This window comes from Tyto alba, unplaced genomic scaffold (assembly GCF_018691265.1).
Source record: "Tyto alba isolate M040663 unplaced genomic scaffold, T.alba_DEE_v4.0 Super-Scaffold_21, whole genome shotgun sequence".
Lineage (NCBI taxonomy): Eukaryota > Metazoa > Chordata > Aves > Strigiformes > Tytonidae > Tyto > Tyto alba.
Window position 1 is genome coordinate 12949133 of NW_024881295.1, and position 26323 is coordinate 12975455.

A 26323-nucleotide genomic window follows, 5' to 3' on the forward strand; every position below is an offset into this window, starting at 1 on the left:
TGACTGATTTGGTTTAATCATTTTTCCATCTGTAAGCTACTATAGCTATATGCAATACACTTAACAGTGCAAACCAAAATAGATTTTTCAGATTAAGTTTATTATTCACTAAATTACGTGAGGCATTTTATTTTGTCAAGGTAACTTCATTCTTTTAAGATTAATCTTTTAAAAACTCTAAATGGAGAAAGTAAAAGGTGAAAATGCTATTAAGTATCTACTTGCTTATGCCCAATTTCACCCTGCTCATCCCTTCCCTGCAACATCTATAGTTCCTAAACATTAGGAGGGTTACAGGAGACAAGTAACATCACATCTTTATATACAATATGAAATCATACATAATCAGATCAAATTTCATTGTGGTAGTTAGACCTACCACCCCTCATTTCTATAAACTGAAACCTTATTTTCAGTAATTTTGGGAAAAACATATGACACCTGAGATCTTGAATCACATGTGTATTATTTCAAAATAGACAATGATGTATTTTTTTCTGTTAAACTGTTTCACTATGTAGTCCAATGCAGAGAATTAAATACTTCATATGCTATCTATATATTTAAGGGATCTTACAGACAAAAGCTAAGATTTCAACCTCTTGCTTAAGTTGCACAGGTACAAATTTAAGTGTTCCTAGTTTACTGTTACCCTGCCGAATGTCCTGTAGATTGGTGTAAGTTTCATCATGCTTGACTGAGAAGCTCACAAAACATGAAACCATGTAACATTAAAAGTGTCTAATAATTCTGCATTCCATTTTATGCTTCTGCCAGTACCATACTGGAGCATGGGATACAGAAATGTCAGGAACAAGTTAACAGGAATGACTTGCACTAGCAATGTAACATTCAGAAAGATTGCTTGCATTTTGACAACAAGTTGAATGTGGTTATTCTTCTGCAAAAGTTGTACCTTCTTCTTTGGTACTTGTGTCTATGTGATTTTTTTTACTGTTTTTTTTCAACTTAAAATTTCTCAGCATTGCTGCTGTTCATTTAGCTCCACTGTAGCAGGAACTAACAGTGCAAAACAGGTGACAACAGCCATCAGCAATAACTTCTATGCCACCAATAATGAGGAGCTTTAAAATTTTCAATTGATGACATGCCATGGAGTTGACTCAAAGGACGGCATTCAGAGAGAAAACAATTCTGATTGGATAGAAAGTAGCAGACAGTCTTCAGAGAACACAAGGCTTCCAGCAGTAAACTTGCTTTTCATTGTCAAAACATGAATACGTGAAGGATAAGGCTTCAGGATCAGGTAAGTATAAATTTGATAATTTATTGATGAACAAGAATGGCTCCCCACAGGTTGTACATAGGTTACAACTGTTTAATTTAGCCAGGAGCTACATTTTTTTTTTGAGACTTCTGGGACTTAGGACAGAATTAAGGCAAAGACCAGCACCAGTTGAGCTGCTATTGCTATTCAGTCAGGAGGGCAGGGGAAGTCAAACATGTCTGCACATAGTATTTGTCACTGCACTTCTTTTGATGACACTGGATAAAAGAATCAGTCAGTTTTTTTTTTTTTCTAGCCCCTTACACTCAAGGCATCCATATTCTGAACAGAATTTTATCCAACACTGTTTAATTAGGAAGGGGTCTTCAATATAAGAAGAAATTACTTCAGACAATTTACATTCTATTTTAAGGTATACCCTTTCATTTAAATACATTGAATTAATATGAGAAAGAATACACTGTGCCACTGTTTTTTCAATCCACACTACCTTTTCACAGGCTCTGTCTGCACAAGTGCTGCATCTGTCATGGCTTTCATCCACAACTCCATTTCCTTCCCTGTATCTGTGCAGAAATAATAGGTCCTCATGTTTGGATGAGCTGCCTGATTGGAAATGACATGGTCATTGCAATAAAAATATGAGATTCTGTAAAAGAAGAGAGGCAAATAATGTTACTGTATACTCACTCTAATATTTTCTATAATAAGATTTCTGCAAATAATATTATCAGAAAAAAATATCGGAACATATATTGCAATGTTTCTCTGTCACTGCATTCATATTTTCAAAATAATTGTCTATAATTTTCAATGGTAGCTGCTTCTCCATTAATGCACTCAATAAAAAGCCCTTAAATTTCTTCAATTATTAAAAATTATCGTCACTATCCATTAATGTAAATTAATGTAATTATTATAAATAAGATTTTGATATAGATTTTTGCAGTCTGAATGATACAGTAAGTTTAAATTTGTACTTACCATAGTAAATAAATGATGAGTTGCTTAGGAGGCCAAAAGAAGAGCCAAAAGGAGCTCATAGAACAACAAAAAAAAGTCAAGAGGAAATATTTAGTAGAGTGATTTATAGCACGATTAAAAAGATTAGCTGTGAAATACTCTTAACAGTGATGCATGTAATATTGTGATTTAAGTGATAGTAAAACCTCATTTTTATTTTTTATTTATATGTAAAGATACTTTGTATCTAAATAAAGAACTTTCATTAGTGGTATAAGTCCAGCTGCAGATGCAGTCTACAATTCTAAAACACCACACAGTATTTGAGATCCATGGACTAAAAATAAAAGACTAATAAAAGGTAATATTCATCCATTTTCTCACTCTGATAATTATGTCTAAATATGGCTAAACACTTAAATCCTCTGCCACTGTATTATGCAAAAATCAGTCTCAGAAGCTGTTTGTCAATCTTGTTTTGCACAATAACTCACTAAAATGAGTTCTGATCACTAGGCTATTGTGCTTTGAGACATAAAATTAAGCTGAAAAATGGATTCCCTTACCTTAAAGGCATATTTGCGGTTAATGTGGTCCTCAGCAGAAAGCACAGATATCTGAAAACTAGGTAGAAGTATGCTACCTAGTATTCCTTCTTCTTTCTCATCTGTGAAAGTACAGTCTTTCATTAGAGAAACCAAGAGTTTTGACACATAATACTTGTATTCAGACACTTCAGTGAAGCTCTGTATTTAACAACACAAGACCACTAACAAGTAATTTACTGCAGAAGAGAATGCATTAGAGAATCAGAAAGCCAGACTGATTTGTTACAAAGGTGTCTGTATACAGTCTCAGGCATGTTCAGCCCCTCTGCCAGCACATGTATGCCACAGAATGTCTGTCACACCCATGTGTGCGCCCCAAAAACCTGCTATGCATCATGAGTTCTATGTCATCTGAAAACGGCCACCTTTGACTTTTTCCTATGATGGACAAGCATAAAAAAAAACCCCTCTGGAGCGTGCTAATTCTGTAAAAGTTTAAGCACATGAGCTACCTCATGGAATCTGCCTTATGGAAAACACCATGAATAGCTACGCCTAGAGTTCTTCTGGGAATCGGTGCTTACCTGCATATAACTTCAAAACAGAAAAGCAGATAAGTCAAGGAAGTCTAATTCAGTGACAAGAACAATACCTGTTATTTCTTGCCTGCTCAGTAAAAATTGCAGATAGTTATGAGAGCAGAAGTATTTTAAAATACTTTTTATGATTGTTGGCCTTTCAGAAAATTTGCATTCTTATTCTGATAACAGTCATATTAAGCTACAAATTTCTGTAATTCCCATGAAGAGTTTATACTCCATTACATTCAATTTGTAAGAATGCGTATGTCTCGGGTAATTTGGAAAAATCAAATAAACTCTCCCCCAAAACAAACACCCTATTTCCAGAACCTTGCTTTACATTAAATTTTAGAACAATATAATAATACATTGACATTTTAATTGGAAGCCACAACCAGCTCTTAAATCTAATTATACTTTAATAAAGGAATAATTGGATGCAATTCACAAAATCAATCTTATTGTATTTCAGATACAGAGCTTCTATTTACAACCAATATCTTATGAGGCTGTCCCCCGTAACAATTCTCTTTGTTGAAGATACTGCCCACAAAAAATGACTATGTATCTGTGAAATTAAGATGAAAACATAGATCTTCCAAAGTTTAAAGCATGGAAAATTAATACTGTTACAATTAAAATACATGTAAACAGTACCGAAGGGTTACATCTTACACACGGATTTAAAAATCTTTTCCCAGTTCTCTTTATTCACTAAATTCAGAAAAGCCACAACTTTCATTTAAGTTATTCATATGGGGAAAGCTCTGTCCAGCCATTTTAGCATTATGTGACACGTTAGATGTAAAAATTATTCTTTCTGAGATAGTTATTTAGTTGAACAACTGAGCATAAAATTATTCTGATTAAAATGTAGAAGAGAAACGGAGTGGATTTACTTTAAAGTACTCAACTGTACTCATAAGTATGCCTGAAACCATCCCACCTTCCCCTTTCAAATATTTACTCCTTGCTATCCACACACACACACACACACACACAAATCTGCCTTTCTTCCCCTGTCCCAGAACGCATGTCAAATGTTGGGGTTTACTTTATTATGATTGCTGTTTTGGGGAAAAATCCCTTTCTGTTAGATTATACTTTGACTTCTAACTAAGTCACACCCACTAGTGCCATATAAAAGCATTAAGCATTTTTCTTCCACTGAACAGCTGCATGTCTGGACGACTTTAGTCTTTCTTAAAGACATACTGCTACATTCCATTCCCAGATTTTAAAAACCTGTTTCTAGTCAGACTAGCTTTTATCTACACATTACACTGCCCCATACCCATCTTTACTTGAATGCTGTGTATGAATAATACAAGAGAAAAATAGCAGATCTTCTGTCCAGCTCTAAGATCTTTTGTTTGTTGCAACAATAACCTTCCAATATGAAAGCGGGCAGTCTTTTATACCTCTATGAAATAGAAAAAGAGTATTCTCTAAGCTCTGAAAAATACAATGAAATAATTTTTCTTTTAATCTATAAATCAGATTTAAGATGCTAACACTGTAACACAACTGTAAAAGTTCAGTAAGATTTACTAACAAAACCAAAAAAACCCCAACCACCACAATCGCACAACTAGAAACACTGTTTGCAAGCTGGAAGTAAGTGCATGGCTTCACTCTTTCAATTTTTTTTTCAATATCTGAGACAGAATTAACAAAAACATAAAAGCAGAGAAGTTTGAGTGCAAGTTTTTACATTTTACTATCCAACACCTTTAAGATTATCATTATACATGTTTAATTACAGTTTATCAGTTTTAGCTGCTTTCTAGTGAGTGACAGCTAAAAGTTAAGTTTAACATGAAAACAATTTAGACTATTCTGCTTGTAATTCAGCTTATCTGGCATACTAACATGTAGAAATGAAAAAAATAGGATTATAAAGCTGTTTGGATTTATTTTATTTGTTGTTGGTTTTGCTTATTGCTTTTTTATTTTGAGATATTTCATGTGCAGTGCTTTAAATCAATTTAATCTGTTTTCTAGGCAGCTACAAAGCAGCGCTTTCTTCAGAACCTGCGGAAGAGAGAGCCTGAAGACTTGTTTAAAGTAAGAAAACCCTACAAGAAGACATAGAGTATATAATGACCACTGAACTAAATGCAGTGTATCACCATCAATGCCTCCATGACTGAAATTATAACATCATTTTGACTCAGCAGTGGTTTATCCAACTATGTATACTTCTTGGGGTAAAGAAATAAAGCCTAATGATTATATTTCAGTAATTCAGAATCTGCTAACTAAATCAGTTACAAACAGTTACAGGGCTTTTATGTTTCATAACCTGATTTGTCTAGATTAGAACCATGCTGCACTTCAACAGAACAGCATTTTAAATTAAGCAGTCACTGCTTTCAGCATAACCAGCATCAACACCACTTCTACCAGTCCTAAAAGTCTCATCCTAAACTGAACCCTCTTCTTACCCTTCATCTGCAGTTAAGGCTGCAGATAGCCTTAACTGTTTATTTTCCTCTATTTTACCACACTTTACAACCTCCTTCACCCTTAGACTCCTTTAAACTATTACCGTTGTACACCTTGTTTCAGGATTGAATATGCTTCCACATGCACAAATCCCATTTGCTTATCCCCTCAGGAGCACTATAGTTAATAATCTGTAATGGTGAAGGAATCATTTCTCTAACATACATATCTCCAGACTAGAATTATAAGCAGCTATTTTTTCCCATGTGAAAGAGGTCTGATGTAGCTACATAGGGGTACTAACAGATTTCTTTGTTCCAAATGCAGTAGAAACTTCGACTCATATGGAATTGGACAACATTTCACTTTATAAGTATTCATGAACACTGATTAGATTCCCAGAAGACATATACTTCCTCTTTATCATTCCAAAGGCAGAGTTTCAGTGCCCCTGCACTATCCCATTCCTATCCCCATTTCAGTTACTGAATTTGCATGAAAAATCAGATTTAACCTGGCATATTTAGTTCCTAGCAACAGAAGCAGTGAGAAAACTACAATCCAGAATTTAATAAGAGAGGTAGCTGTGAATGAGTTTGCCCTTTGAGCATATCTGACAGGCAGGAAGCAATTATGTGAAGTTGGTAATTAAGAAAGGAAAAAAAAAAGTAGCAGGCCTGGATATTGACAGCTTTACAACTATATTAATCCATTACATTAAGTAGCAGCTTCTTATTTCTTACATTTGAGTGGTGTGTCAAAATTTATCAGCTTCCAGTAAAATTAGCAAACGAAGCTCTCCTGAGTAGAACTTACCTCTGTAATAGAAGAGACACAGATCTGAGAGCACAAACCACCGCTTCTTCCACAACTTCATTCCAGTACTATCCTGTATTAATCAAAGTGATCAAATAAGAACTTTCAGACTGTTAATAATCATAGTTAATAAAGTAAATCAGGTACTACGTAACTGTGGCGGTGTGCTAGTAGTTAATATTATTGACTAAGATATTTTAAGTATCTTTGATATCATCACAGACTTGACACTATAAACAAAGATCATAACCTGAAGTCTGAAATTAACATGATTCAAGAATAAGTAAAAACCCATCGTTTTAGCATGCTAGAGGCTACAATATACAGTTAACCAAAAAAAAAAAAAACAAACCAAAACAAAACCTACTTTTTTAAAAAGGAAAAGAGGAAGGTAACACTTGGGGAATATCCTCTGTTTTCTGAAGAAACTCTGCTGAACTTCATCTTCTACTACCACTCATATCTAGAGTAAATTTATTTCCCAAATAAAATTTATTCCTAAAGCAATTTCATTTTCTTTTATGATTATAACCAGTTTACACTGCACAACTCAGAATGAAAGACTGCCAGCACTATTGCAGTGTAAATGAGCCTGAGCATTGTGGCACGCACATCCTAGTAGAATCAGATTTAATAAATATGTTAATCTGTTCCAAGAAGTAAAGCATGTGTGAATTATCAATATTCTTGTGGTAAACAGGTTTTGTGAAAACCAAGAGGGATTCTATAATAAAAAACTATGGGGTGGGTGTGGGTTTGGATTTCTTTTGAGAAAAGTCAACCTAATTTTTAGCCTCATATTTCAAGCTCTGCTCTTTTTGGGGTGGGGGAAGTGAGCTAAAGGAGTGAGAAGAAAGGGTAAAGCAACCGTTACCTAGGAAATATTCCCAAAAAGTTAAAAAACCCTTTGCCACAAACATTTTTGTTAAGTAGAATAACTAAACACTTCATAGCACCTTCTGAGGACCTCAAAGTGGTTTAACAAACACTAATGAAGCCTGGAAGCACCACCCATAGCAGTCAGCTCCTATTTCACAGCTGGAAAGGCAGACATGGGGAGGGGAGACGGCCTTCCCCACCTCACTGACAAGGTCACTGGTTCAGCAGTGGATTAAGATGCTGGATTCCCAGCCCAAAGGACACTGGCCATAAAAATCAACTGTACTATATGAAAATACCCAGAATTCTTCAGTGTAAAGGATTATCACAAACCCTCAGACAGACTTTCTGAAGAGGCTGTTACGCAACATCACATTTATCCCATCACTCAAAAACACTAATAGGCTTCTACACAGCCACACGTAAAATTCTGACAGCAGAGAGACATGCTACGAATGATCTTTTGGCCTTCTTCAGACATAGCAGAGAAGCACACAAAACGATTGTGTGGTTCTCATATTTTAAACTCTTCCCTACTTTAAAGTACGTTTTTCTCTATCAGTGGATTTACTAATTATTGTTCCCTCTTGATTATGATTATGTCATAATATGGTAACAGTATATTCACAGTAAACACCTTCCAAAAAAAGAGTTGACTGGACTTAAAAATTAGTAGAAAAATGACAGAATAGCATTACATGCAATTAGACAGCACACCCTGAGACAAACAAAACTTGCTGTCCTCTGTGATTACATAAACATGTTAAGAAAATTATCTTACTATCAAAAAGAAACCTGTAGAAGCTTTCACTGTGAATTTCTGAAGATAGTATCTGCTAGTAAAAATCTTGACTAAGTTGGCTTTCTACTTAGCTACTACTACAACATGGAAACATACAGCAACTCCTTTTCTTACAAAAAGTAATCAAACATCATGGCATTTAAATCATTTTACACATAAACCCTGTCCAACAGTATGCATTTTGGCAGTGAGGTAGATTGAAAACTGGTTGAACTATCAGGCCCAGAGAGCGGTGATCAATGGCACCAGTGGTGGCCAGTTACTAGTGGTCTACCCCAGGGGCTGAGAGTGTGGCCAAGCCTATTTAGTATCTTCATTAATGACCTGCACACTGGAACAGCATGCACCCCCAGCAAGTTTGGAGATAATATGAACTATGAGGAGTGGCTGATACACCAGATGGCTGTGCTGGGACCTCGACAGGCTAGGAAATCAGGCAGAGAAGAACCTCATAAAGTTCAACAAAGGAAAATGCTCAGTCCTCCACCTGGAGAGGAATAACCCCATGCACCAGTACACACTGGAGCTGACTGGCTAAAAGGAGCTCTGTGGAGAAGGAATGGGGCAGGGAATCCTGGTGAGCCAGCAATGCACCCTCATGGCAAAGGCAGCCAACAGCATCCTGGATTGCATTAGCAGTGTTGGCAACAGATGGAGGGAGGACATCCTCCCTCCCTACTAAGCACTACTGAGGATTAGCTGGAATGCTGGGTTCAGTGCGGGGCTCACTGGTACAAGAAATCCATGGACATACTGGAGTGAATCCAGCAAAGGGCCACAAAGATGATTAAGGGATTGGAGCATCTTCATATGAAGAGAGGCTGAGAGAGCTGGGACTGTTCAGTCTGGAGAAAAAGCAGCTCAGAGGGCATCTTATCAATGTGAAAGAGTATAAAGAAGATGAAACCAAAGGTTTCCAAATGGTGCCCAGTGACAGGACAAAAGGCAATGGGCGCAAGTTAAGAAACATGAAATTCCACCTGAGCAGAAATAAACCTTTTTACTGTGAGAGTGATCAAACACTGGCACGGGTTGCCCAGAAACGTTTTGGTGCAGTCTTTATCTGTGAGGATATTAAAAACCCAGCTGGACACAGTCCTGGACAACCTGCTCTAGCTGAGCCTGATTGAGCAGGGGAGGTTGTGCTAGATGACAGAGTTCCCTTCCAACCATAATTCTGTGATTCCGTGATCTTAAAATATAGCTACTATTTCTTCATTAGTAAAATAATACAATTGTACACTGAAATGGACTTGGTAATATGAACAGAGTATAATTTTTATGAAAGCAACATCTTTGTGCTACTTCATATGCTGAATATCCATGGTTTGATGTGAAACAGATACATAAAACAGCTAAAATCTTTAAAGCATTCCAGTAAGTCAGTTCAGGTACACAATGATATCTTTTCATACATGTAAAATTCATTACAAAGGCCCTCAGAATGAAAATCCATATCGTCATGAATCTAACTTATTCAGAAATAGCCAGCAAAGATAACACAGATACTCATGTGCACAACCACCTGTGCTATAATCTGGACTTCATATTTCAACCAAGTTAATTGATTGTCTCATTTATTTAAAAAATCCAGAAAACATTACTTCAGGAATAGTGTGACTTTTTTTCAAGCTAACAAGTTTATTAGTCACAAAACAAAGAAAAAAAAAAAATCTCTCACCTTTGTGACAACTTTTCACTCTCAACATTAAATGAGAATAGTGGCCATAAGAGTATCTAAATATCTAAACATGGAAAAATCTTCTACTAAACAGATATTTCAGATTTTTTTATCTGACATTAACTTTAAAAAACTGACTCATGAAGAGCATCCAGAGAGGTATGTGGGTCATATCAGTCTATCAGAATAGGGACAGTAAGTGACAATGTAGATTCAAAACGACACATACACATTTGCTTCATCTAAGTTTAAATGACAAGTTCTTACAGTGTCCTTGGTGGATTTATAAAATATATTTCTAATATGGCCTAATCAATTTTGTCATTCAATTTTTGATCAAACTATTCTACTCTGATTTCCTGCAGAGCAAGAAAGTGAAAGTGGTCTGGTATTGTAGAATAACAGGCAACAAATGAGTTGAGAGCAGCTCTGCGGAGAAGGACCTGGGGGTAACTAGTAGATGGAAAACTGACTATGAGCCAGCAATGTGCACTTGCAGCCCAGAAAGCCAATGTGGTCTGTGTCCTGGGCTGCAGCAAGAGCAGTGTGGCCAGCAGGTCGAGGGGGGGATTCTCCCCCTCTACTCTGCTCTCATGAGACCCCACCTGCAGTGCTGTGTCCAGCTCTGGGGCCCCCAGCATCAGAAGGTCATGGACCTGCTCGAGTGGGTCCAGAGGAGGCCACAAAGATGATCAGGGGGCTGGAGCACCTCCCCTGTGAGGACAGGCTGAGAGAGCTGGGGTTGTTCAGCCTGGAGAAGAGAAGGCTCTGGGGAGACCTTATAGTGGCCTTACAGTACTGAAAGGGGGTCTGCAGGAAAGGTGGGGAGGGACTCTTTGTCACGGGGTGTAGGGATAGGACAAGAGGTAATGGTTTTAAACTGAAAAAGCATAGATTTAGATTAGATATAAGGAAGAAACTCTTTACTGTGAGGGTAGTGGCACAGGTTACCCAGAGAAGCTGTGGCTGTCCCTTCCCTGGCAGGGTTCAAGGCCAGGTTGGACGGGGCTTTGAGCGACTTGCTCTAGTGGGAGGTGTCCCTGCCCGGGGCAGGGGGGTTGGAACTGGATGATCTTTAAGGTCCCTTCCAACCCAAACCATTCTGTGATTCTATGAATAGCAAATCTACATCAGGCTAAATACACTGTCACTAAATACTAAAAAGCACATACTTCAGGTTAGTTTACATTCAATAAGAAGCTTAAAATTATCTCTGGTTTTAAGATGGTCATCTTTGAATTAAGAAAACAGGCATTCCTCTGTCTTTTCACATGTGAAAAAAATGCTTGATTTTCCACTTTGTTACTGAAAATATTTACTTACTTGTAAACAAAAAAATTAAGAAATACAGTTTAACAAAAGAAACTTCAGAATTTAAAAAAACAAAATTCTTGTCCCATCATCTCAGAATGCCTGAAATTCATTCAGCTATTTACTACCAACATCCGCCTAGATTATGCCAGCCCTTGGTGTATTTTAGAGGAAGATATGTATCTAGAATATATCAATGTTCTGTACTTGTCTGATGCCCTTACTCATTTGTATCAGAATGTGATCCAATAAGTAGCTAGTAATTAAAATACCATGCGTCAGTTCCTGACAGTTTATAGCTTTGCTCTGGTATCGCTATAACTACGTTTTATGCAAATGATTGTCTTTTGTACATTATACACCTTACCAAAAATAAAAGAAGGCTGTGAAGAGGGCAAGAATACCTGTTTGTAGAGCCAGCCTCGTCTGACAACTGGTGCATTAGGATTTCTCTTTATTGAGTTTGATCTCTTTCCAAAATTGTGAACCTTCTTTGAAGACCGTGATGTCTAAATTGAATTGAACAGGTTAAAGAAAACATAACATCAATATCTGTTGAAAAATCACAACACATTTTCTTTTCTTTAAGATCTTTTTCTTACACATGTTCCTCTGGGGGACTGCTGAATACAAACTGTATTCCTTTTTTAGACAAATAATTATTATGATGTTTCTGCTGGCTTCAGCATTTCTTCCTTTTTCCTCTGCAGAAATTTAAAGGCAAATCCCAAGACAAGTACTGAAAAAAAATTTTTTTTTAACAAGAAAATCCAACCAAATACCTCCTTATAACGTAGGTAGAAGGCCTACCAAGCTGTAGAAAGAGAAGTAAAAATAACAGGACTATTATTAATTATGAAAAATTACATCACCTGGGCAAGAAAATTCTACCCTTTCCTAATTCCAACACTGGCCTAATACATGAAAATTCGTGCAGATTTCAAGAAGATACAACTCCCCCTTTCCTAACATATACTAATTTTTTTTTTCTTTCTTCCCTCTCAAGAACACTTTGGTCTGTGATCTCTTGGCTGGTTTGAATATTCATTATTTTACCTGCTTGTACTAAGGCCTAGTTTGAAACTTTTGCCCTGAAACTCCAATGCTTGTATCTGCTGTTGCTTATACCTTTTACAGCCTTACCGCTATGCAATGATCATGGATGATTAAGAGAAGTAGGATAAATAAATCCATTTTAGATTTTATGCTTCTTCTACTTGAGTAATCAAAAGAAATTAGAAAAGGCCTAAAGAAACACATGCAGCATTTTGCTAATTCACACTTCATTCTCTTCAGCCTACATTTAGAAAGTTTGTTCTGCAACTGAGCTGAATGTTCACTTGTGTTTTAAATTCTGTAAGAACTGATGCCTCAGATACCACGTGATGTGATACAGTAAAGTAACCCACTCTGCAAAAGAAGTAAAGTACAAGTAAGTTTTTTAAGCTGTGTTCATGGCTCTGCTCCAAATCCACCATTTCAATTGAGACAATATAATCTTGTGCATTCAGCTTCCCCATCTCTACTACTGAGACTAATCATATGGTTATGCAAAGTTCCTAAGGGAAGAAGGCTAAACACACTTGTTTTTTTGTTGCAAATTAGGGTATGGGGTTTCTCTATGGAAATTCTCTCAATATGCATCACGGAACTGAGTTAGGTTTTATACATGCTTCATAGACAATTCCACAGTAGGTTAAAAATCATCAACTGAAAACTGCAATTTAAAATGATGTGCAGCTTTTGTCAATGATGCCATTAACCGAAGAATACAACGTAGCTTAGCCAAAAAAGAGTATTATTACAAACACTATGTGTGTTTGCCTTAAGTCTACAACACAATGAAACAAGGTCGTTTTATATTAATTTTTTGAGAGACTCATAGAGGAATGTAAAAACAATCACAGTGCTTTTAATTTCTCTTGGAGATGCAGAAATTTTACTTAACTCTGGAAAGCAATACAGAGCAAGCAATTGAAAACCTAATTAAAAATAAAAAATCTTTCACATTTATATCTGAAAAACTCTATCAGTGCAAAATGGACAAAGGTTTGTAAGAAGCCAAGAGAATTATGGCATCCAGCAGTAAAGAAGGAGTATACAGAGAACCTCTAACAACCCAGTGTACATTATAAAGTTAAATACATCTATGTCAGTTAACCTTCATGGCTACTATATTGGCATATCACACAAAAGTTATGCCAAGATTTTGGTCAGAAATAGTTTATAACATTCATACCTTCTCTAATATTAGGTGTTAAACGTTCAAAACCTCTCATGAGTGTTCCAGACTTCCTATACTTGTAAAATGGCTAATGAATTAAGGATGCTTCTGAAAACACAACCAACCACAAATACCACCAATGTCAAGTCTACTAATTAATTCAGATAGATATCTTAGGTAGGTCTGATGATAAACCATACTGACTCCAATTTCACTGATCTCACAGCAAAGTTTTAATAGGTTACATCTTACCAACTGTGAATACAAACTTTCTTTAATTAAACACAGTATCACAAGTGCTTTCTAATTTTAGTTAATGCAGTGAACACTTTACATGACTCGTGATTATTTTACCACACACTGCATAAAGAGAATAACTGTTCACAACAAATTCTGAGCCTTGAGACAATTAGTATTTTAGGATATTGAAATGTCGTAGGTGTATATATAAACTAATTATGAGTTCTCAAACTTTTTAGATCACCTCATCCTCTTGTTATCTCTGGGATCACTGGCCAACCTATGTTCTCTCACAGACATATCTAATATATCCCAAATTGGGGAAACAGGAATAAGGAGAAAAATAGGAATTCGAGGCTTCAACTACTTTTTTCCCCACAGCACTAAAAACACGGGACATATTGCACAGCTCCAGCTTCTGGAGAGGCAAAGAGAAGTGGAGGATAGTGCATGAAGGGTCCAACTACTAACCACTTGCTGGAAGGTTTAGAAGGTAACAGAGCTAGCAAACTTATTCACATCTGGTACTGTCTAACTTGTTTAAGGAATGGTCCCAGCAACTCTGATGCCTTCAAAACCAGAACCTATGGGAAGGACCCTGTACAGTTTCAATACTGAGAAAGAAGTCAGTAAGTCCAGCCAGTGATATTCACTCTTTCCCAAACGTGAAGAAAACAACACCAGCAGGGTTTAGAACTCTGGGCAACTGACCAGTCAGCAGCTGGGGCTGCACATTTCATCACTCTGCAAGCTGCTCTTCTCTCTGCTTAGCTGCTAGAGGATACAGATTTTATGTGAGGCTTCTTCCTCAGTTTCAGAACTAGCACAAAAGTAATTAATTAACACTAAACTTACTGCATCTGTATTTGAAAAGCATGGGTTGAGACCCTTGTTGATAAGGAAATTTTCTGCATGTGAACTCGAAGAATAGAAATCTCAATCTTTGTTACTTTTGACTTCTGTTTAAAAATATGTTTCCAGTCTTTAAGGCTTACATTATCTTCCAAGCCACAAACCAACATGATACTGCCTTCTGGATTTTGTAAGCAATTTCAGTGCCTTCCAATGTTGCAGTTTTCCATGAGCTGAGTGGGTTTCTGCCTCAGCATTTTAACTTGGACCAGGAGGTTGCTCTTGAAAATCTTCCAATCATTCACTCTTATTGTGCCTTGGTTTGCACAGTAGAGCAAACTGGATTTATTTTAGACAAGGATAAAATATAAGATGCACAAGGAGCACACCACTGGACTAGTCTGAATATAAACCATGAAAACACAGTACAGATGTTTGACCCTGAGCACCAATACTGTCCTTCACATTGTTCCTGTTTACTATGCTGTTTGCTAATGTATCTCATGACAATTACTCCATAATTTCTGGCTAACCTGAATTCTGAGAAGACATGTATGGCTATACCTAAACTGGACATTTAAAGCTGGACTGGCTTAAGTACTGTATGAAATACCAATAAACAAACTGATGAATATTTATCAACAATGTGATACATCCTAGCTGTAATGGAGACACAAGGAGCTCTGCAGCAGGTGTCCTGGGCTAACACTTCATTCCACTTACTGTGAGAAAATTGTTAGCCTTATTCTGCTGATAATCAGGACAGCAATGAAGAGCAGGGAAGATGAACTGTGGAGGGTGACTGGTAATATGACTGAATTTACACATTAAAAAGCTGATTCCCTGAATGCATTTCAGGACATTTAATCATATTTGTCTAAGGTAGTGATTTTAACAGTGGGGAAAAAAAAATAATAAAAAAAAAGACAACTACAAAAACAACTTCTTGATTTTAAGGAAAATGGGTGGAAATCTATAACTCTGTAGCAATCTCAAGCTTCTATAGTTCTTTTTCACAGTCAGAGGTCTGTGCTAGTGGCTTCAAGTTTAGAAATACACTTCAATCTAATAGGGAATAAGAGCACTTAATAGAGCTGTAGTGTGTCATTTGTCCAGCATCATGTATATAGTGGGAAAGGAGGATTAGAAATAAGACTTTCACTGGGGAGACATTGATTTTTGCCTCACCTCATATTAGCCTCTAGACAGCAGAAGCATTAGACTCCAGTGCATCTGCCACAAAATCGAAACTTCTCCAAGTTCCATATCTATTTGGGATCAATTAAAATTAATGAAAGGGAGAACTTATTTCTATACCACTCAAATGTCTGAAACTTTAGTTGTATCACAAATTTTTCTTCCATTCCTCACTACCTTCCAATATTAAGTGTGTTCATGAGTTATCTCTGAAAATAGAAACACCTAAATAGGTGTGGCAACCACATGAAGCATTCTTCTGTTCTGTAATTTACTTTCCTCACCAATATTTTACTCCTCTTTTATTATGCTGCAATGCACAAAGGCTCTACATATTATATTCAAAGGCTGATAAGACAACTATGGATTTCAGGTTCTACTGTTGGGAAATATGAATAAAAACAGAAAAAAAAAATCAGTTGTTGTATCCAGGTACAACCAATTGGCTATTCTATATAGTTATCTTTAAAAATGATTCAACTCAGCCCTAAATAACCACCAGAAAATACTGACTAATATTGGCTGTGGTTCTACTTTGCAAGCATTCATCTCCTGAAAACAAAACTTTTAAAAATGTGTTGCAGTAATTGAGACAAATAACATTTGAAAACTGATGTACAGTAATTGTATATACAGTCACAATAATCATATCAATATTTTAAGCTCATTTAAATAACTAGAACATACAGGAGGAATGAAAAGTAGAACAAAAGTATATTTTTTTCAAAATATAGTAACTTCCACAGGAAGCTAAAGTGTCATTAATTAATAAAAGTAAAGAAATTACAGCAACTGGGACATAGCAATCTCAATTTCCTTCTAGAACACTATGAAATAAACATGCTAAATGACATTTTAAACTTCTCTTTTGCAAGAGGAGTTTGAAAAATATATTTGTAGAACACGTGCTCCTAAATTGCAATTCCTTTCTTACACTTAATTAGAGAGCACTGCCTAGCTAGTTCTGTTGTAATTAATTTTCTGTGTAACTATTTCAATCTATGTCACTATTACAATTCTAACAGTAAGTTATCTTGGGCTTTTTGTTTGCTTGGTTCTTTTAGGGTTTAGCTGGGTTTGTTTTTTGTTGTTGCTTGGTGTTTCTCTAGTTTGTTTTGTTTTGTTTTAAACTAGCTTTCCTGCATGGACTTAAAACATGATCATATAAAAGTTGAGATGGATTTTGTTACTCTTTATAGGCACTTTTCTCATTAAATAACAGTTTTATAATGTAGGTCAAGCATTCTGCCTATCTCATGAGACATATAAAACAACAAAAAAGATGATTACAAAATGCACTTAAAGAAACCTTGCAATGTTTCCTACTACAAGGAAAATAAACTATTTCAATCCAGGCTTCTGAAATTAAGGAATTTGTTCAGTTAAAACACATTCAAAATTTTATTTTTCTCTTGCAAACTGGATTCATCTGCCGAAAAGCACCTTTCAGGGTTAAAGTTTTCAATGACTAGCAAAAGTATGGGTTCTTTTATTTGCTTAAATGTTAACTGCAGGGCAGAAGAGATTACAGGGTTCTTGTCTGTCATCACTGATCAAAGTTGTTATCTTGGTGTCCTTGCAAACTTAAGGAAATTCTTCATTTTGTAGCAAGTGCACTTTCATTTCAGGAAAGCTGTCCAGAGAACAGTAAAAAATGCACCCAACAGCCTCATCAGCTTTATCCAACAACCTTAAAAGTTGATATAATTGAACGCATCACCTCAATAAACATCTGGGCATTTATGTTAACCTTTTGAAAAGCTGGGTGAATGGAGAAAGTTGGACACAAATTAAGGTGACCTAGGAATCTACAGGACTTTTCCCAGTAATTTTCCTAGGAAACCAGGACTTCTACTTCTGTTACAGTGACGGCATATTATGTCATCTGCCCTTTCATTTTACCACAGGGTCACCTCCCATTTCTCTTGTAACTACTTCTTACACACAATTATGATTCTCTCTATTTTACCTGGAGAAATCTAGTCAATTGTTTGTGATTGAGCAATTTCTATAAGAATGCTTACCCAGATATTTTGTTGTTCACACAGATTAGAAATGTCAGATTCTGTAAACAATTTAAGTATGTGCGAGTCATAAGACCTGAGATACCTGGTAAAAATTACAGCTTCAGTGATAATTTGTTTCAGACACTTTAGTTTCCAAATTAAACATGAAAGGAGCCAAACGCCCTGAAAAAGATATTTGCTTTGTTTCTCTTTTGCACTAGAATACTAATATAAAGCACTGTCTAGTACCTTGTGGAATAACGGAATTATTTTAATTTGGACATAAAGACTTACTCTGCCCACAGGGCTCATTGGATGAGCAGCATAATCTGATGTCAGATTATAGTTAGTTGCTTCACATATCATGCTTACTGGTCGCTCCTTCTTTTCTTCAGATGTCATTGCTGCAGCAGTCCTGAAAACAGAATATGCAATAGCACTAGAACATGCTGTGTGTGCAGACTGCTACTAAAAAGCACTCCTAGATGTAGCCTAATACAGCCTGTGTCCTACTTTTCCAATTTGAAAGCAATTTACACTTCACTGTAAAGTTACCTACACTGTGTTTTAAACTTAAATCTATTATAAATGAATTTTAAGACATTGTTTTAAAATAGGTTTTCTCTATCAGCATAAGGTGTTGGTGGGAGAGAAAAAGACAGGTATGAGCATGAGATGGAAATGGGAAGAAATGCTCTTCAAAGACCCCATATGGCTTTGTCCCACTTTAGTGAGAACATGCACATTTGTGAAATTTCACATATGGAAGTTCTGATGGTTCTCACTCTAGCCACCGTGTAAGGTGTTGCAGCAATGGTGGTGAGCAGGACACCCAATACCCAGCCACATATAAGATCTTGAGGTCAGGTATGGCTTCCATGCATACCTTCTCACATTGTTGTGTATTCTACAAAACTAATGCAAAGATAGGAAAACCAAGTTTTTATCCAATGATTCAGAAAATGTCTCAGCTGGCCAAGAAAATAGCTGGTTGAGGAGAAACTATCAGGCAAAACATGATAGATTAAAGGCACGTGATTGTCCCTAAGTGATTACAAATTCTATTCCTTTTTGGAAATTTATTGGATTATTATATATTATATATGTCGTTTGTTAGCACTACAGAATAAATTACAAGTAGAAATTCACACAGTACATAAACACAGTTCATTTCTATCATGTAACTAATTTGGGCTAGTTTTTTATCTTCAAAATCAGTATTAAATATTTTAAATTACTTTTAAATAATTTAAAGAAGTAAAACTTTATACATGCTAATCTGACTTGGAGAAAATAAATATTGCAATTAGAAATCACTGAATCTTAATTCAATATTAACAACTTTTAAACCATGTAATTTATAGATTGAAAGAGATGCCACTTACTGTTCATTCACAACAAAAATACAGTTGTCTTGTGATGGCTGTCCTGTTACTGGATGTTTGCAGGTTACTTTTCGTTCGTTATGACTGTAAAAGAGAGATAAGGAAAATTATTAGGCATTAATTTTTTGATTTTCCATCTCAAGTATAGAAATCCATTACATCAAGTATATGGGCCCTGTGAAAACAATTATGATTATTTCATTACGACGTATAACAATATATGTGTACACACACACAAACACACATATATATATAAAAACTAATAAAAAGGATGATAAGTATTACAGAATCTTCATTAATACTCTGGAAAGAGATGGAAAACATTGGCACTGGTTTGGTAATGGTTTTGCATCTAAAAACTAGAGCAGTAAGATTGTTACTAGTTCATATATGATCACCAATAATTCACTTCAATTAAGTCTTTATTTATTGCTAAATAGGATTTTAGACAGACAGGGACAAGTCAAACTTAAGACTTAAAAAACTGCTCTGTAGGGATAAAATATCACTACTGTAAAGCAATTGTCATCTAGATTAGAACATGAAGTTACTAGTTTAAAATTTTCCAAGAATGCAGATAAATAGTGATTGGAACAAGAGTGATGCATTGCAATTATGGTTCTACTTTTGATGATGACTTTTTAATTCAGAGTGCTACCCCCTGTAGCGATCTTGGGAGTACCTTCAAGTGGCGGGGAGCCTGCCAGCTGAGGGCTTCACCCTCAGCAGCACAGAGCACTCACTGTGCAGTATCTCGTCCCCCTGAACTGCAAGTGATGCTAGACCACAGTAGATCCCACAATTTGGAAAAAATTGCCCAAATTCAACAACTATCAGCTGCTGCCACTCAAGATGGAAATGTTTTGACTTCACCCCTCCAGCTCTAGAGGGGAAGGAAGAGAAGGGGAGGAATTGCTCTACTGCCTAGCAGAGGTGTCAATCAGCTGATAGCTATAAGTTGTGCCTGCTGCAAACTGGGGCTTTTCTACCTCCAGCGCCCATGCAGGCAGAAGGATCCCAGCCCCAGTTGTGCTAAAAACCACACCCGAGAGCGTGGAGCTGCCAGCTGGCACAGCAGCAAGATACGCAACTACAAGAAGCGAGGGTGGCAGAGCTGCAAGAACCCCCGCCGAACTTTCTGGCCCCAAAATGTAGGAAAGAGAGCAGGAAATGTGCACTGATGAAATCTGAACCCGGTTCCGTAATTAAAAAGCATACAAGCAGAAATTAGACTAAGAAAGGACAATGTGTATAATAATGCATTATTTCGATATGACCCACGTGCTTCCAAACAAACTCAACTCTTCTGTATTTGACACTTTAAATATTTAGATACAAAAAAGCACATAATGCAAAAAATCCAAGTGTCTGAAATCAGCACTGTAAATCACGAGAAAAGCAATTCCATTTGATAGGATTTACTTTTGCAAAAAATATGTGATGAGAATCTTTTTCATTTAAGGTATGTTATTTAATACTATGTCTTTCTTATCACAAGTTCAGCTCTGAAAAATATTCTTGGGACAGAGAACAAACCTGGAGAAAAACAGAAGTGCTTTAGTTGCAAGACAGAAGAAGAAGTGCAGAATAAAAAAAACTTTGAATGGTACTTTATCCTTAACACCTACTTATTTTATTGACTATTAATTTAACCTTCCTAACTTTCAAAACTATGAAGCACAGCTCATCTCACAAATGTTACCCCCTCTACCCTTCCTGCTTCTTAAAACAACATAGACTTAACAAGAGCACCTTAACATTCCCTAGGTTTCTTGAAAATTCCTTTGGATCATAACATTTTGCAATTATGAAGCATTACAAATTAAAATTTAATCCCAAACAAAACCCTAATAAAATATTCACACTACTTTCATGGTCAGTAGATAGTTGGATAAATCTGCATAAACCTGAAACACAAGATTAGAAAGACAGCCCAATTCTTTTCATTATCTTTACTGGGATTTTAAAAAACTATTAATACCTAAGTAGACAGACATTTTATGGGGCTTAACTAATGAGTTAGCAAACACAAATACTTTATCTTCACACTAAATCCTGCAGAATTTTAAGTTTAGCTTCTAAAGAAGCTTCTGTTGCAGACATGCTTCCATTATAGTGAGGGGGCAAAAAAGACAAACCAAGTAGTCTGTGCCATTCTCAATTGCTATGGTCCTACAATGCCTTTCAATTGAAAAGAGCCCAGATTGAAGAGAATTAAAATTCAAAACAGTCCTGAGGAAGCATCCTGGGTTTTTTTGCAATTCCTCCTTTTCTTCACTTCCAAAATCTTTCTTTTTGTTCCCTCTGACATTTCAGAAAAACTTATACCAAACTGAAAGAAAAAAAAAAAAGAAAAAAGGTACAGAGATGAGCTGGCACCCCACAAGTTTTGCCAAAGTGTTGCCATCTTGTTCACATTAAACCTTGACAGCTGGCTATCAGCTGACATCCCGAAATGTAGAAATAAGTGGATCAGGACTTCTGCTCAAGCACCTTCAATATTTAGGACTGCTAGAGAGAAGGCACATCCTATGTTTTATATCAGTGCATCTGGCTCATGCTGACAGAGGAGGTGGCCACACTCAAAGACTAAAGGGGACGTCATAGAAAGCCAGGAAGGAAAGTAGGAAGGCGGAGGAAAAGGAGAGAGATGGAAAGGCGAGGAAACACTGACACAAAGGTATTCAAGAATATTTTGTTTCAGGCTTGAGTCATATATCAAGTCAGTATTCCAAAAACATCAAAATGTTTTTGGATAAAATACCGTTTTCCTTACTACTCACACTGATGTCGAGATAATATAGAGGCATAGCTGACACTACATAAAAAAAGAAAAAAAGTTTTGTAGACATGAAATGCTCTTCTGTGGGATATACAAACTTTCTTTTGAGCATTTGACAGACCTTCGTAGTCACTTTCTTCTAAAAAGGTGAGGCAAAGTAAAACCAGCATTTTCTTTTCAGCTTAGATGCAAGTGAAATCTCATGAGTGAACACTGGAAATTCAGCTTGTACAGCTAAGAAGTGTGACGACTGTAAATATGTCTCACTGGATGAATAGATTTTAAATACTTCCGTCTGAAAACTTTCATTACTCATCTGAATTATTGCATTTTCAGCATTAATTTAGCTGATATTTTGACAAGACCCCTCAAAATACTTGTGTAAGGAGTAGAGTAGCTTGATAATTATTGTCATAATCCTCCCACATAACAGCAGGTTAAGGCATTTGTTTTAAACTCAGTTTTGCAGACTACAGAGAGTTTCATTAAAACCAAGCTACAATTTGATATTCACAATATTCAACATCCAATTCAGACAGTTTTTAAATTAGCCATGAATTTCTGGGTCCAGAGACATGCTTAGTATTTCATATATTACACTATAGTAACACATATGACATCAATTAATCTCAGGGGAAATAAAGCAACATTTTTTTTTTTTTTTTAACTGAGAACTCTAATTTTAATTTTATACAAATTCCAGTGTGTAATTCAGAGTTTTCACTCTGCATATTTATGTGTCTGTCCTTTTATTATGTGGTAAAGAGTGATTCACTTTGACAGAGACAGCTAGAAGCCAGTGTGTTAATTCTTGCTTATTCAGATACACAGCCTCCAAGAGGTATATGGAAATAACACTCCCCAATCAATTTTTCATATCAACATGTTTTGAGAACACAGGGTAACTATACACACACACTTTTGGAATTATACTGAAGGATATAACTGACCCTTACTATTTGAGCACCCTTAGTTCGGTTGTATTAATGGTATGCTAAACACTGAAGTCAAAGATGGCAAAATTTTCCCGTGTATTTTATTAGTATTCATGAACATAGTCTCCAGACTCAGTACGTGGCACAAACAAGTCTTCATTAATATTTGCTACTGGGATGTGTTGGGCTCCAGAAATGGACACAGCTGACTAAGATGAATGAGAGAAGCATTTCAATGAAAAATAAAGCATAGTTCTTGCATGTATCAAGATAATGTTCTGTTCTTGATTCCCATAGTGGCCTGGGACAATGACCTTTATAAAAAGATCAAAACCAAACCAAAACAAACCAACAATAAACAAAAAACACCCCACAACACAACCATAACCACACCAAAATAGCTCATGTAGGTACAAGTTCCACTTTTAACTATCTCAGTACAAGATAACTGATATCAACTTAACAGCACTAACTTAACTTGATCCCTTATGCAGAATTTTTAAACTTCTCCTTCCCAATCCTTTCCTCTGAACACTACAAGCTTTGGCATCATTTAGTGGTAGCTTAGCTTCAGCACATGGACAAACCCTCAGAGCAAAAAGATTTCTCTTGTTCAGGTTAGAAGTTGACAGTAACCTTGAATTTGATTCACATTATTTGTCTTATCATCTACCCTTTCTCCTTTCCATCTCTTGAGACCCTTAATCTCTTTAGAAGACAAGACTATTTTACTCATTTTCTAGACATGTTCAAAACCCGTTGTTTTCTAGTTTTAATCTAGTCACTAAATGTACGGTCAACAGCAATCTTTTTGATGGCTAAATGTGATCCAAGGACTACTAAAAAAAAGATCTCAAATATATCATTCAGATATATTATTCTATTTGTAAGTAGCAACAGAATGTGTAATTATAGGAGCAGCACTTGCCAACAGAAGTTCTACACAATCCGGATTGTTTGGTTTTGTTTTATCTTGTGTTTTACAGGACTATTGACCCAAAAATGCTGCATACCAGTATTTTGTTCTAACATACACCACCACAAAATCAACAAATAAAAATTCTGTTCAATTCTGCCATTTTGAAATGCTCTAATCTTTAACAGTACCAGGTTTTTTTGGATAGGGAATAAACTCATGTAATAGCAACTAGAATGGAAAAAAGAGATATGTAATCCAGTTGTACAGTAGGATGAACACAGTTAAAAATGAAGGGTTAGACCGTCTTTCCTCTGGAACAGAGCAGTTCACTAAGAAGTGGCAAGAAAGATCAAAGTACCAGGGTGGGGACAGTTGGTTTGGTGTCTCTCCATTGTATGATTTGGTTGAGTTCCCTGTCCTCTCAAGAAAAAAAAAAAAACAAAAACAAAAAACAAAACCTGGGCCAGAACTCCCAAAGACACATCTGGTTTTCCCTCACTAAAATTAAAACTAGATGCCACTTCAAAGCTTCTCTCATGCCCTTTCTTTGTAGACTTTATTTATGTGTTCCTAAATGCTAAGGCTTTCTCATTTGCTCATTCTCAACTTGACCATCAAAGCAAAGGCTGAGTTCTGCTTCACTGAAAGAACACAAACAAAATCATAAACCACGACACAACTTTCAACAGGCCTCCATATCTTTAATTTAGAAAAACTGTTCCTTTTGACAAGAGAACTCTGAAGAATACATTTCAGAAGAATGCTACACCAAGTATCTGCCTCCTCACATTTAGTCTGCATCTTAGATAAGATTCACAGTCTGACAACCTAATCTCTATTATGCAAATATGCAATCCCTATATATCACAAATATACTCAGAGTACATAGAGATATGAGTAGCAGTTTTATACATTTTCAATATCCTCTTCATGACAAAGTACTTTAAAAGATTACAGATAAGGTAAGAAGACCAAAATTACCAGGGCGATAAAGTAATCTTCTCTACATTAATGCTGAATTTTTGCACTGACATTTAAAGGTAACGTTCAACTGGAGACAAACATAAGACAAGTCTAGGCCAGCTTTATTCTGCTTCTGTGATGCATTTAATTTCTGAACTAGGGAAAAAAAAATAATTAAATCACATCAGCAATTTTTACCCTGTGTGCTTACCTTCTAGTATAAGAGTGTCTCATTTTTAATTGAAATAGAGTAACTTATAGTTATCTAACAAAGTTGTCTGAATTTGGAAAAAAATTCAGTAAATGCAGTCTCTACAAAACTGTTAGCAAGGATGTGGTCTGTGGCTGTACCAACTCTTCTATTTTACTAAATCTGCAGTGCCACATTGTACAGTAAATAGCAAATGCAAGCACTTTTTTGTCAGTGCTATCATACCCTACAATTACGACCTTTTTTTCAATTAAGCTTTTTAAACATCAGCTTTGGAAACCAGGGTGCATGGCTCCACTGGAAAACATATGAGTATAGTAACATCAGGGAGTCTGAACAAAAAGGAGGGTGTAAAGAGACAGCAAGTTTCAAAGCAAAGTGCTGACAGACCTGTATAACATCACATATGTTGCTAAAAGCAAAGTGCTTATAATCCTTTGTGTGTGCACCCCCTTGGGAAGATGCATACAAAATTCTACTAGTTTTCTTGGCAGACAATTCAACACCTAAACTATAGTTGCTGCTGACACCATTTTTTGGTCTACTATGAATTTATTTTTTCAGGCAACATGTCAGTTCTGTTGACTTTCCTTTTAAACCCTGCACAGTTACTGTTATGGGAGTTCTGGTATCCTCGTCACTGTTGTAATGAAAAAGCACCTGGACATTTCTATACAGCTGACTGTACTCCAGATTTTCATTTACTATTGATATTTATTTTCCAAAAGATTAAGCACTATTTCCCTGAAACTAAATCTTTCTTTCAATGGGACCATTTCGAAAGCAGATTTATATTCCAATTAAAATATTTATGTAAAAAGAAAGCCTTTTCTCACTTGAGCACATATGATTAACATGCTCTCATGACATACTTCCAATGTACAACTAGGTTTATGTAATTAAGTGCAAATATTAAAAACTCTTTCAAAATGCTAGGATGAAATACTTTCTAAAATAGCCTATACTGTACTACAGATTGAGGAGCTTTCAATAAGTAACTGTTCTTTCTAATCAAGAACTGCGTTTTCATAAAAATAGTGTTATTGTTTTCAGTTTTCCCAAAACTATGTGGAAGCATGTCTTTCACTGTGTAGATAACATATTTGGGAATTTGTAAGATACTGAGTCATGATAAAGGCCATAAAAGCCAGACACCTTTAAACAGAAGTGTGGCAATTTACAGTATGTACTTGCCACGTGTCATCAATTTATATAACTAATACATTTTAAGCCCTGGGCACAGTGTCAGATATAGAAACTTGATAATAGTACTGCAGATGAAGAAAAATTTCAATTCTGTAAGTATTCGTCTGTAGTAAAAATGATTAATA

General features: G+C 36.0%; 1 protein-coding gene across 18 annotated transcripts in view; it reads right to left on the reverse strand.

The window, feature by feature from the left end:
* PLEKHA5 (pleckstrin homology domain containing A5) overlaps positions 1-26323 on the reverse strand; it is a 169805-nt gene that overhangs the window by 52003 nt on the left and 91479 nt on the right. For all 18 annotated transcript variants that reach the window (XM_042795236.1, XM_042795243.1, XM_042795233.1 and 15 more), the window contains 6 exons: positions 19183-19266; positions 18092-18212; positions 11683-11787; positions 6606-6678; positions 2779-2879; positions 1740-1855 (listed from right to left, as the gene is read on the reverse strand). In XM_042795236.1, the coding sequence (XP_042651170.1) occupies positions 1740-1855; positions 2779-2879; positions 6606-6678; positions 11683-11787; positions 18092-18212; positions 19183-19266 (600 nt within the window). The remainder of the gene's footprint in view (positions 1-1739; positions 1856-2778; positions 2880-6605; positions 6679-11682; positions 11788-18091; positions 18213-19182; positions 19267-26323) is intronic.